The following is a 13852-nucleotide window of genomic DNA, read 5'->3' as shown; positions in this document are numbered from 1 at the left end:
CCAGTTGGGAAACACTGTGTGAAGAGCCTCCAAGCTGGGGAACCTAACCCCATTATGTATTTATTATAACTGATGCAGAGAATTTCTCTCCACCTGCCTTCTTTGCCCTTTGCCCTTTCCCTCCCTCTCTCCCTCCCTCCTTCCCTTCCTCCCTTCCTTCTTCCCTCCCTCCCTCTCTCCCTTCCTCCCTTCCTCCCTCACTCCCGCCCTTTCCCACTCTCTCCCTTTCTTTTGTACTTCTTTCCACAGCTATTTATTTAAGAACGTTTCTTACTCCAGGCACTGGTCTGACACCTGAAGGAACTGCCTCCCACCCTAGACTGGGAGGAAGAACAGAGAAGACCCGGTTCTGCCAGCACTTGGGCTGGGGAGGCGGCGACCCTGGGGTCACGTGGGGCAGGGGCTATGCTTCAGCATTTCCCTCAATGTCTTCTCCTGTTCTTTCAAACTCCACAGGCTCTTTTTTTCAGACAGGATCTCATTCTGTCATCCAGGCTGAAGTGCAGTGGCGTGATCTCGGCTCACTGTAACTTCTGCCTACCAGGTTCAAGTGATTCTCATGCCTCAGTCTCCTGAGTAGCTGGGATTTTTATATCTGAAAATATTGAAAACACACGCCCAGCTAATATTTTTGTATTTGAGATGGGGTTGGCCAGGCTGGTCTCAAACTCCTGATCTTAAGCGATCTGCCTACCTTGGCCTCCCAAAGTGCTGGGATTACAGGCATGAGCCACCACACCCAGCTAAACTGCACAGGCTTTGCAGCCTCTATTGAAAATTCATCTCTCAGTCTCCTGTTCCTCCTGCTCTTCCTCCCGAGCAGCCTCAATTCTTCCTGGGGTTAAATTGGCGAAAGCAGCTCCTCATCACAGTCATGTCTTGTCCCTACATCAACACTCAAAAAGTTGACTTCTGCCATCGCGGCCTCAACCCCCATTCATAAATAAAGCAGAAGTCTAGTGCTTCAAAGAAAAGTACCCAAGAATCCCCATGCTCACCTCTGGTCCTGTAAATGATGCTTGAGGGCTGGCTGTCTGGAGGGGACTGGTTCTTTTTGCAGAAGAGAAAAGTTAGACAGGCACGCTCACCATTCACCAATCAGAGACGTAGTTATGGGTAAAAGGTTCCTGTCCCAGCCACGGAAGTTGTTTCAGAAGTAAAAATTTGCAGGCAAGCAAGGTTTGTGGAGATTTGGGCATATATATGGGGGCTGAGGGGGCAGGGGTGGAGGAAAAAGAGGGAGGTGGAGAAAGGGAAATTTGTCATGCTTTCCTAGAGTATTACTTAATTGCCTAGTCACGCTTCACTTTAAGACAATAGGGTGATCGGGAAAGCAGCCCCTGAGGTGAGATGAGACCTGGGTCTGAGTTCAGGCTCTGCCACTGGCTGTGTGGGCCAGGGCAAGTCTACTAGCTTCTCTGAGCTGCAATCTCTGCATCTATAAATTTCTTAGAAATCTGTCCCACCTCCCCCAAAGGCAAGTGTAAGAAACAAACGCAAAATCAGCACAGAGGTGATTGGTAAACTCTGTACACATGTAAATACATTATTACTGTGCAGCACACGCATCTCCTTACTGTCAAAATAATTCAAAATTACGCATCAAAAATAATTCATTAAATTATCAAAAATAATTCAAAATAATTCATCATTATGCCCTGTTCACGCTGGGACAGTCGTCCACAGCGAGGGATAACCTGTAAGGACCTCTCCTTTAACCCATCAGGGCCAGGAAGTGTTTCCTGACATGCAGCTACCCATGGTTCCTAGGGTTAAATCACTCAACCAAAATATGCCTTGCCTTAGGTTCTGGAAACCAGGAAGAATAAGGAAGTGTATGCATGGACAAGCCCAGCAAGCTGGGAGCCCTGGGGCTCTGGTGGGCTAGTCTTGGCCTGTGTGTCTCTGAACCACTCAGGGGACACAGACTGTGTGATATGCCAAGAGTGCCAGTGCAGTCAAGAGCTCTGGCCCTATCTCCAGCTAGCAAGGCGCTCAGCTCTAGACTCCACCATGTACCCAGTGAGGGCACTGAGCAGAGAGATGTTTCCCAAAGCACGGTCCTCAGACTCTAGGCTTGAGGAATTCTTGCCTTGCAAGATCCTCCATGGAACAAATGAGTCCTAACGAGGTCAGCTTAGAGAGCCCTGGCATGTCTGATTCTTCTTAATTTGTTTCATGCAGTATTTCCCATAAGTCCTGGAAATGTCTGATGCTTCTTAATTTGTTTCATCCAGTATTTCCCATAAGTATTTGCCCACATCCCTGAGGAATACATTTGGGGATCAGGGATTGGCCAACTGTAGGTCACAAGCCAAATCCTGCCACTGCTAAGCTGAGAACGGCTTCACCTCGCAACCTAAGAGGAGTTTTTACATTTTGTAATTATTGGGGGAAAAAAATCAAAAGAAAGCCAGTATTTTCAGGTTTCAATATCCATAAACGAAGTTTTCGTGGGTCACAGCCAAGCCCATTTGTTGACATATTGTCGCCAATTGCTTTTGTGCTGCAGAGACAGGGATGAGTAGTTGTGACTGAGACCATATTGCACGCAGAGCCTAAAATGTTTCCTAGCTGGTTCTTTACAGGAAGAGTTTGCCCAACCTGGGTCTAGGCATGAGAAACGGAAGTGGGGATGTGACGTGGGGGACAGGATAACCTCCTCCAGCTCAGTGGAGATAAAAGAAGAGAGTGAACAGAACAGGCCCATGGCAGACTCTTCCCAATCTCTCTGGCACCAGCACCCCCTCCCTCCATCTTGTACTCCGTGTTGTTTATTTTCTTAAGCAAACAAAATACTCCTATGCAATCCTTGGCCAGCAGCCTGCTCGGCTATACCTGCCACCAGCAGGAATCCTTTGTTCCTGGAGAGCATTAGTTTTACCCTCCAGAACCAGGCACAGCCCCACAGCACACTCTCTTTTCCCCTGTGAGGATTTAGGGCATTACCAAGAAGCCCTAACTAACTACCATGAGATAAAGATGTCAAGAGGCAGTGATGAGACAGAAAAAAGACCAGGTGAAAGTGCTGGAGTAATAGGTGAGTAGGAGGCAGGCGACAGCTAAGGCAGGAAGCTGAGAGGGAAAATGAGCCCCTGGGGCAGCTGCAATTGTAGACTACTGTCTGCAGATAGGCGGGGAGGGCAGGCACGCGGGATGAGCTGTTACAGGGCAGGCTGGAACAGAGGCGTGAGGTCATGGATACACCTTGGCTGACCGCAGGATACACCTGGGATCGTGAGTAGCTCACTCTGTCTGAGGAAGGAATTATACAGCATGGATAGTTTGGGCAAACTCATGCCTGGGTCTCAGCCTCCAATGAGCTTATCAGAGCATCATTACCTGAGAAGGGCAAGGAGAGAACCTAGGGACATTGGCCCAACATCAACTGAGAATCTAGTTGCACAAGCTCTGGAGGCAGGCAGACCTGGGCTCAGAATGTGATGGAGCCACATATGAGTCCTCTGAGTCTCAGCTTCCTCACTTGTGAATTAGAGTCCTCATAAGACCATGAGGATGTGATGACCTACAGCTCTGATCGCCAGGTATGAACCATGAGCCAGCAGTAATAGTATTATCTGGGACCTTGTTAGAAATGTAGAAGCTTGGGCTGGGCGCAGTGGCTCACGTCTGTAATCCCAGCATTTTGGGAAGCCAAGGTGGGAAGATTGCTTGAGCCCGGAAGTTTGAGGTCAGCCTAGGCAACATGGCATAGACCTCATCTACAAAAATATGTAAAAAATAGCTGGTTGTGATGGCACATACCTGTGGTCCCAGCTACTTGGGAGGATGAGGCAGGAGGATCATTTCAGCCTGGTGGGGGGGGGTGGGTGTTGAGGCTGCAGTAAGCCATGATCTTGCCACTGCATTCTGCCCTGGGAGACAGAGCAAGACCTTGTCTCAAAAAACTAACTAAATAAAAATAAAGTAGAATCTCAAGCCCTTCCAAAAAATGACTGAATTAGAATATGCCATTTAAGAACCTTCCAAGGTGATGCTTATGTACGTTAAATTCTGAGAAGCATCGGCATAAAATACATGAAAGACTTAGTGTCTTCCCCACGGTAAATGCTTAATCAAGAAAAGCTCCAAGTGACAGGAGGAAGGACTGGTTTAGGGGATCTCAACAAGGTGACTTCATACTCAGGGGACACTGGGCAATGTCTGGAGACATTTTTGGTTTTCAGAACTGGGAGGTGCTATTGATATCTAGTGGAATGAGCTGGGAATGCTGCTAAACAGCCTATAGGGCACAGGACAGCCCCTCATCACAAAGAATTACATGACCTAAGGTCAGTAGTGCTGAATGTAAGCAACCCCGGATTAGAAGGAAGCAGCGGCTACAGGGGAAATAGCTGGAATAGGAACAGAGAAAGAGAAGAAAATAACCTTTACTGGGAAGGGAGGCAGTAGACTGATCAGATGATCAGGGGAGTGAGAAAAACAAGATGGCAAATTGGAAGGCAGTGGCCAGAGGCCACCAGGTGGGAAAGGTGGGGAGACCTGGCTCATTGGCCCACCTCTGGGGTAGCCCCAAGTCTCAGACTTTGAGAGGTTGAAGGAAGTGGGGCTGGTCCTCTTGTCCAGATTCATGTATTTTTATCCAGACTCTCTCCTGGACCAGATCAAGGTCTGCGGCTCTACTAATCTCTATGAAAAGATGGAATTTGGGGAGTTTTACAGAAATAATGGGTAGAAGAAAAGTATATCTAAAGGTAAATCTTCACATACAAGGCTGTTGTTTTTTTCTCCAAAATACTCATTAGATTCAGAGGTTTTATTCTAATAATCTCATGCCGTCTCTGTCCTGTATATCTCTCTGCAGAGCCTGAATTTTACATTTGAGAAATCAATCTACTCACATTCCATACCCCCTACAAAGTTCTTTAAACCCAATGGGAGAGAAAGGAACTGAGCCACCATGGGCCAGAGTTCCTTCTCCACTTCCACTTCCATGTGAGGCAATAAAGAGGTCACTCTTTTTTTTTTTTGAGACGGAGTTTCGCTCTTGTTACCCAGGCTGGAGTGCAATGGCACAATCTCGGCTCACCGCAACCTCCGCCTCCTGGGTTCAGGCAATTCTCCTGCCTCAGCCTCCTGAGTAGCTGGGATTACAGGCACACACCACCGTGCCCAGCTAATTTTTTGTATTTTTAGTAGAGACAGGGTTTCACCATGTTGACCAGGATGGTCTCGATCTCTTGACCTCGTGATCCACCTGCCTCGGCCTCCCAAAGTGCTGGGATCATAGGCGTGAGCTCTTAAACCTGAACCTCCCCTCTTTCCAAGGGATGCAAAGGCCCTGCAAAACAGAATTAATTCACATATTAATTAGAATTTCCTGAGAGCAAAAAGATAAGAGGAAGCTATATCATCATTTTTCTTCCAGTGAATTGAGTTAAATTTTCATTCGAAAACAGATTTTTATCTCCCCATTTGGCCAGGAAATGCATGTGGTAATGGATATGGGATAACCAGAGCATTTGTTAGCTCTTTTGTTATAGACATTTCAGAGGATGAGTAAACACAAACATAAATGATTCTTACATCTACACAGCATGCTTAGAGCTATGCAAAATATTTCCAAGTGATTTTTTTTCACTTGACACTTACTGTCAACTTTTGAAATAAGGAGGGCAGATTATCATTATCCCACCTTTACAGACTAGAAAGCTGAGAGTCAGAAAGGTCAAGTGATTCTCCCTGGGTCACATAAATAGATGACATAACCAGGACTAGAGAGCAGGTCTTCTGGCTTTTTGTCCGGCATTCCTTCCCTTGTGCCACACTTCTGAGCAATTTCTCAATCTTTGGTACATTCATTCATTCATTGAACAAACATTTCCTAAGCACCTACTGAATGGCAGAATAAGCTGTACAAAAAAAATAAATTACTGTGAAAACATTTATGTAAATGTTCAGAAAAGGAAAATTTATGGAGACAGAATATAGATGAATGGCTGCCCAGGGCTGGGAGTTAAGGTTAGGGCAGGTGGGAGGAAAAGGAGTGATACTGAGGAATATAGTGTTCCTTTGAAGAGTAACAAAATGTTTTAAAATTAGATTATGGTGATGGTTGCACAACTCTCTGTCTCTATTTACAAAAAATTGAACTGTACACTTTAAACAGATTATCTCTATGGTATGTAAATTATATATTTTAAAGGCTATTTTAAAATAAATTAGGATATAGTCCTCGTGCTTTAATGACTCAGTAGAGTGGAGATACACTTGCAGACAGATAAAAGGCAACACTGTGTCATGAGTTCTGCTACGGTTTGAACATTTCTTCCTAAACTCATGTTGAAACTTAATCCTCAGTGTGGCAGCATTGAGAGGTGAGGCCTCTTAAAAGAGGTGATTGGGCCATGAGGTTCTGCCCTTACAAACGGACTAACCTCTTCATGGATTAATGGGTTATCATTGGAATGGAGCTGGTGGCTTTATAAGAAGAACAATGCAAAGCTGAGCTATTACACTCAGCCCCCTCTCCACATGATGCCCTGTGCCACCTTGGGACTCTGCAGACTCTCCGCCAACAAGAAAGCCCTTATCACATGTGGCTCCTCGCCCTTGGTCTTTCCAGCCTGCATAACTGTAAGAAATACATTCCTTTTCTTTATAAACTACCAAATTTCAGGTATTCTGTTATAAGCAACCAAGAGCAAACTTGGCATGGAGCCTGTGGCAACACCAAGGTGAGGCAGAATCTCCCTCAGTGCTGACACAGTGTGGGAAGGCTTCCCAGTGGAAGTGACATTTGATCTGAAGTTTGAAACCTGACTAGGAATTCACCAGCAAAAATAAAGCTGGGAGGGGTGCTTGCTGGAGACACTGGTAGTTTCCACATTAGGCATCTACATAGTTACTGGACGGGACCAACGAGAAGGTGGTTCTGGAAGCTGCTAGAAGAGAGAGAACCACTGATTGTTCTTTCATGTAATAATTCATGGAAATCAATGGGAACAAGCTATTTAAATACAACTTACGGGCTCCCAAGGGGACCTAGGGTGCTACTGATCCCACAGGGCTGCAGACGGGAATGGGGAGGGGAGAAAAAGGGCCAGGGTCTCAACTTTCTAAGCCAAGCCTTCTGTACAATTGCAGAAAAAAGAACCTCAAGAGAAGGCCAGTTCCGAACGGCAACTGCCTCCCAAGAGTCAGGATCCTGTACCTCCAACAGCCTGTAGAACATCGACTTTGAGTCACAAGGACATGAGTATTCAAATAATATATGGCATGGTACATGTTGGGGAAATGGTAGTTACAGAGTCTTCTAAGCAGATCCAAGTAAAGGGTTGTGATTCATTTCCCCTGTATCACCCTCCTGCCTCTTATAGATCCAGGGTTGCGTTTTTTTGCTTTGTTTTGTTTTCTGAAGAAGAATGTTTTTAACAGGAAGAAAGAGGGAGCCACCGTAGCTCAGGCCAGTTGTCCTGGCGCTTGAGGAGGCAAGGCTACATGTTCAAGGCCAACCTGGGTGTAAGAACCTCCCATTCATAAATTTAAAAAAAAAGGAAGAAAGAATGGAAGACAGGAAAAGGGTTCTGACATGAATGAAATAACATCCCATTCTCAGGCATTTGTCAGAGTCAATACAGTAGACCCCTTATCCATGGGAGACACGTTCTAAGACGGTTGATCAGTGGATCATGCCTGAAACTGCAGATAGTACCAAACCCCATGTATCCAATGTCTTTTCCTATACATCCATATCTATGATGAAGTTTACACACAGAAAGAGATTAACAAGAATAACATAATAAAATAGAACAATTATAACAATATGCCAGTATCACTACTCTGTGGGGCCATTACTAAGTAAAACAAGGATGACTTAAACATAAGTACCGCTGTACTGTGACAGCCAGATGTACTGGACAAAGGGAGGACTCATGTCCCAGGCAGGACAGAGCCGGAATGGCACAAGACTTTTCATGTAACTATTTTCAACCCACTGTTGATGTCGGTAATTGAAATCAGAAGATGTGAAACCACAGATGGAGGGGACTACTGTACTCTTAAAGTAGGACCCTCCCTTTCCTTTTATCCAAATCCATTCTCTACACCTACAAGGAGGTTTTCAGATTCCCGGACAGTGCTAATCTCCCCTCTCCTGTGCTCCCAGGAGTGCTGCTGGCTCTTCTTTGATGGCACACAGGTGATCCTTCCCTGTACCCTGGTTGCGTCTTCTTCACCAGGCTGTGAACTCCCTGGGCACCAGAACTGAGTTTTATTCATCTCAGAATTCCCCTCAGAACCTGGCACAGGGCAGGAGCTTAGTAAGCATTTGTAATAGTGAATTTTATTTAGCTGGTGAGACCTAACCCTCTCCCTTTCTTGGCAACTTTTAAAACCCTTGGAATCTCAGCAGTGATAGCGTCTTTTTTTTTTTTTTTTTTTTTTGAGACGGAGTTTCGCTCTTGTTACCCAGGCTGGAGTGCAATGGCGCAATCTCGGCTCACCGCAACCTCCGCCCCCTGGGTTCAGGCAATTCTCCTGCCTCAGCCTCCTGAGTAGCTGGGATTACAGGCACGCGCCACCATGCCCAGCTAATTTTTTGTAATTTTTAGTAGAGACGGGGTTTCACCATGTTGACCAGGATGGTCTCGATCTCTTGACCTCGTGATCCACCCGCCTCGGCCTCCCAAAGTGCTGGGATTACAGGCTTGAGCCACCGAGCCCGGCCGATAGCGTCTTTTTTATGCTAATGCATGACTGGCAGCTGGGGGTTCCTGGATAGCCTAGGGATGGGGGCTGTTTGCCAGGGAACCAACCTTGAGATGAGAGGATTGGAGCTTTCAGCTCTACTCACTCCACCAGCGCCCCCCACCCTGTCCGACCTTCAGGAAGAGGAGGGAGACTGAAGGCTGAGTCGATGAGCAATGGCCCATGATTTAATGTCATGCCTATGTAATGAAGCCTCCACAAAAACCCTAAAGGAAGAGATGTGAAGAGCTTCTGGGTTGAACAAGTGCAGGTCCTAGGAGGGGGCGCCCCAGAGAACACGTGCAGGTCCACGGAGGTTCTGTGCCCTTTCCCCATACCTTGCCCAAAGCATCTCTTCCATCTAGCTGTTCCTGAGTTGTATCCTTTTATAATAAACTGGCAATCTAGTAAGTAAATTATTTTCTTGAGTTCTGAGAGCCATTCTAGCATATGCTCAAACCAGAAGACAGTGTCACAGGAACCTCCAATTTACAGCTGTTTGGTCAGAAGCACAGGTGATAACTGGGATGTGTGGTTGGTGTCTGAAACGGGAGCAGTCTTGTGAGACTGAACCCTTAACCCGTAGGATCAGATGCTATCTGTGTCAGACAGTGTGGTAACTAGTGTCAGACTTGAGTTGTAGCCATCCACTTGGTGTCCATCAAGAATTGGAGAATTGGTTAGTGTGAGAAAAAAGCTCACACTTTTGGTGGTGGAAAGTATTGGTGTCATTCGAGTAGTATAATTACTACTACTATGTAATTAGACTGGTTCACATATCTAATGATGTGCAAGGTCAAATTGTCTTGCAGGCTATTTACCCAGAGAGCTTTGCCAAATATCTCTCATTTTTGTTCAGGCAATGGCCACAGACTGTGAGACATGGCCTGCATGCAATGGCATTATTAAACTCCAATCCGCTTTGCATGTGTCCCCAGTTTAAGAGTAAAATCCCATAAAGTGATGCCATGACCACCCATCTGGACACAGAAAGCCAGGGAATTACAGATTCCGTAATCTGTGATGAGGCCAGCACAGGACCGAGTTCTGGGTCTGATGATGAGAATATCATAGTCTCATCCCTAGAGCAGCCGTATCCTGCTACTTTGAACAGGCCATTTACTTTCTCTGTGCCATCTGCCTCATTCTGTCCAAGAAGGAAAATGCCCCTATCTTGTCCATCTTATAGACTCTCTTTCAGTCTCATTCCTCTTTAAAATCCTTCTCCCTCATTTAGGAGATTCTTCTAAATGCACACATCTGATCATATTATTCCTCAGCCCCCAAATCGTTTTTGGTTCCTGATAAGCAAAGTTCCTCCTTCCTTTCCCCACCACCCGTTGCGTTTTTGTTCTACTTTTGCAAAGCCCTCCCACGCATCCTATTTGCTGGATGTACTGTGTGGGTTGGAGGGGTTTACAGAATGTATATGTTAGTGAAGCTAGTGTTCATTAAATGTTCATGAATCAATTTTTAATTTCAAAACCAGGTAAAGGAAATGTACTTAAGGAGGAGGATAATTAAATTGCTTTTTCCTTTTGTGTTATCCTTAATAGGTTATTTCTGTGGGTAAAAGTCATGTAATAGAATGCTATTCCACCACTCAAAATAATCTATATTTATATTCTTTAAAAAACTTTTATAAAATTTTAGATTTAAAAAAATCAGGTTACAGATGGCATATGCAGTAGGATCCCACTTTTGTAAAAGATAAAATGGGCACAAGTGTCGAAAATGATTTAGAAATATAAATGCTGAGATGTTAACAAGATTATCTTTGAGTGGTGAGATCATGGGAGTTTTCCTTCTCTAGAGCTTATCTGTATTTTCCAAGTTTTATACAAAATGCAAGACTTTTAGAAAAATTATTGTAAGTTTAAATAAATCACTAGTTTCACTATTGTCCACCGAAAATTGTTGAAATTCCCCAGCCTGGCAGTGCACATTCAATCCATTCACCTTCCCAGCTTTCTCTCTTTCACACTTCCACACACCTTGGTGCCAGACAAACTGACCGGTTCATCTTCACCTCCATTCCTCTGTTCAACTGGATCTCAAATGTTCTTGCCACCAGCCAAACATGAGCCACCCTTTATTGCCTTAGCATAGAAACATGGAATATGTTGTTGACTGTCAAAAGCAGATTACATGTAAATGTATGTATAAGTATACATAATGCATATATATATACATAATGATATATATAAGGATATATATGTGTGTACATATGTGTAATGCACACACACCTTTTTGAAGGAATAAGATTACAGACTTGGCAGGCTTTTACGTTCATCTTTAAGCTATTTTATATTTGCAAAAAAAGAATAAAATAATTTTACACACACCGATTTAGAAAGAGAGGTTGAGACTTACATTAAATTCTTTAGCAGTACTTCAAGGCCAGTTCCTTGAAGGCATTCCCAGAAGCTGCAGGGAATTTCTGTCACCTGTAATCAGTGTAGCAATTTGAACTTCTTTTGTGGCACTTAGTCATCTCTCTCTCTTTCTCTCCTGGGCTAAGATGATGGGAGGGCAAAGGAACAGATCTTATGTGCCTCTCTTTTGCTCACACGGCTCAGCACACTGTAGCAGCTTGTTGAATAAACAAATAGTGAGTAAGATACTCGATGTGAGAAGTGTTCAGGATGATTTGAAATCTGCATTTGGTGGGTTAATATCACCACAGGAATACTTTTAAACCTGAAGATATTCTAGGCTGGATATCCACTTAAAGGTATGATAGACATTGCAGTCATTCCGTTGCATTTATAGTTTTCACCTTCTGGGAACACAGAAAAATTGCACTTCACTGTCCCGTGTGGCTGTTGAGACCAATGAACTATAAGTGAAAGAACATGTGCCATGCTTGGAGGAAACATTTAAGAGCCAGCACACAGTTGTCCACACTCTCTCATCCCTGCCATGTTGAGATGGCAGCAGTATAGGATGCTATAATCATTACAGGATGGTAGCATTTCCTGCAGCCTGTCCCTGAGTGTCCACGATGAGGAGAATCCCCATTCTAACGTGTATTCCATATGTAAAATAAGTGAGAAATAACTTTTGTTGTAATACGCTGCTGAGCGACATTAAGGTATTGTTTGCTACTACAGCATCTCTTAGCCTAACCTAATGCAGAGGGGATGTTAGAAGGGAGAAGAATTCTAAACACCTTTAAAGTGTTCAGAATAAACACTTTAAAGGTGTTTAGAGTGAATTTAGACTTTGCTGTGAGCAAATGAATTTAGACTGCTATAGATACAGATAATGCTCTACAAAGCTCAGTGAATTTAGACTCTGCTATAGGTAAAATTGTGATTCTATGTGCTGTTAATCAACTCGTTATAAGTCACAGAGATTCTCAAATTCCTTCTTTAATGGAAAGCATTGCTTTCTCCTTGAACACAGAGTTAATGATGCATTCAACAGGGTGAGGTCAGGTTACAGAATGATGCTGACCACTTCGGGATTTGGCAATTGGCTGCTCAGTTCATTTAGGGGTCACATAATGGGAAGAAAGCTCTGGAAGGGATGACGGATGGAAGACTGAAAGCTCACCTGCAGAAAAGTTCTTTTGTTCCTGGTAGGAGTGATGTGGAGCAGCAGTCCTCAACCTTTTTGGCAACAAGGACCAGTTACATGAAAGACATTTTTTCCACAAACAGGGGTCGGGGGGTTAGGTTTCAGGATGATTCAAGCACATTGCATTTATAGTGCACTTTATTTTTATTATTATTACATTGTAATATACAGTGAAATAATTATACAAATCACCATAATGTAGAATCACTGGGAGCCCTGAACTTGTTTTTCTGCAACTAGGCAGCCTCATCTGGAGGTGATGGGAGGCAGTGACAGATCACTAGGCATTAGATTCTCATAAGGAGCCTGCAACCTAGATCCCTCCTATGCACAGTTCGCAATAGGGTTTGTGCTCCTATGAGAATCTAATGCAGCCACTGAGATGACAGGAGGCAGAGCTCAGGGGGAAGTGCAAGGGATGGGAAGTGGCTGTAAATACAGATGAAGCTCTACTCACTCACCCACCACTCACCTCTTGTGCAGACTGGTTTCTAACAGGTCACAGATGGATACTGGACTGTGGCCCAGGAGTTTGGGACCCCCGATGTAGAGGACCTTCTATTTACAGAAGCCTAAGATGCCAGTAAAAAGTTTAGGATGAGCCAACAGCTTCCCACCCCCAGCGCCCCCACACACGTGCACACACATGCTCTTACACACCAAGACTCACAGCACACACACTCACTTACTACATGGATTTTAAAACTGGCAAAGAAAGGCAGGCTAAGGCCTGGCAGGTCTGAGCTTGCTCCAGAATAAGAGCAACTAGAGTTTGTGTCCCTGAAAAAGCTTACATATGGTACTTAAAATGCAAAATGACTTGGGTTCTTACACTGAAATCTCATCTTTTGTCTTCTCATCTCTAGCCTTTGCCCACACTAAATAGTCGGATCCAGGAAAGCATCAAAAGTCAAAGAAGGATGAAGAGGAGAAGTTGCTTCCAGCAATGGGGGGTGGGGCTTTCCATTTAAACTCCACCTTCAACTTCCAAAAAATATCCTCTTGGAAAATGTGTTACTTGTGAAAATGAAGAGAGGGTGTTTTCCTTCGTGGAGTGATCCCTGCCTTGAAAAGTCACCATCCCTCTTCCCAGCCCAGAGAGATGATCCCACAAGGAAGTGGATTTTGTTGCTTGATCCCGGTTGACTGAATTCTGTTTTCCCACAATAAAATAATAAAAATAATTTGGAACAGCATAACCTGAATGTTCACATTTCCACAGCCTGTGAATAAAAATTAAAAATAAAAAATCTTGAGGTTCTGTGGTTCCATCTGCTCATATAAACATAGCAGGCTCTTACAGAGTCTGTCCCTAGAGTGTTTTGAGAATTCCCAAAGGGACATTTCTTTCAAGCCCATCAAGCAGTCTGTGTTTTCAAGGCTGGCTGAACCAGCTATCGCAAGCCCCATGTATGCCTCCACTGGTGGTGAGAAGAGGGTTCTCCTCAGCAGCCTCTCAGTGCTAATTTTCTCCTGCCAAAAAATATTGTAAGGTCACATTCACCCTAACAAGGAGACTGCGTCCAAAGTGTCAAAGAGTTCAGGGAAGCTGTTTTCTCAG

The 13852-nt window shown here is 44.4% G+C and overlaps 1 protein-coding gene across 2 annotated transcripts in view; it reads left to right on the top strand.

The window, feature by feature from the left end:
- FCMR (Fc mu receptor) overlaps positions 1-13513 on the top strand; it is a 40864-nt gene extending 27351 nt beyond the window's left edge. For both annotated transcript variants that reach the window (XR_008478066.2, XM_035280654.3), the window contains one exon: positions 13158-13513. Coding sequence is in view for 1 of the 2 variants with exons in the window: in XM_035280654.3 (XP_035136545.1) it covers positions 13158-13262 (105 nt within the window). In the remaining variant the exon portion in view is untranslated. The remainder of the gene's footprint in view (positions 1-13157) is intronic.
- Positions 13514-13852: the final 339 nt, after the last annotated feature.

This window comes from Callithrix jacchus, chromosome 19, assembly GCF_049354715.1.
Source record: "Callithrix jacchus isolate 240 chromosome 19, calJac240_pri, whole genome shotgun sequence".
NCBI classification, from domain to species: domain Eukaryota; kingdom Metazoa; phylum Chordata; class Mammalia; order Primates; family Cebidae; genus Callithrix; species Callithrix jacchus.
This window is presented reverse-complemented; position numbering and strand designations above follow the sequence as displayed.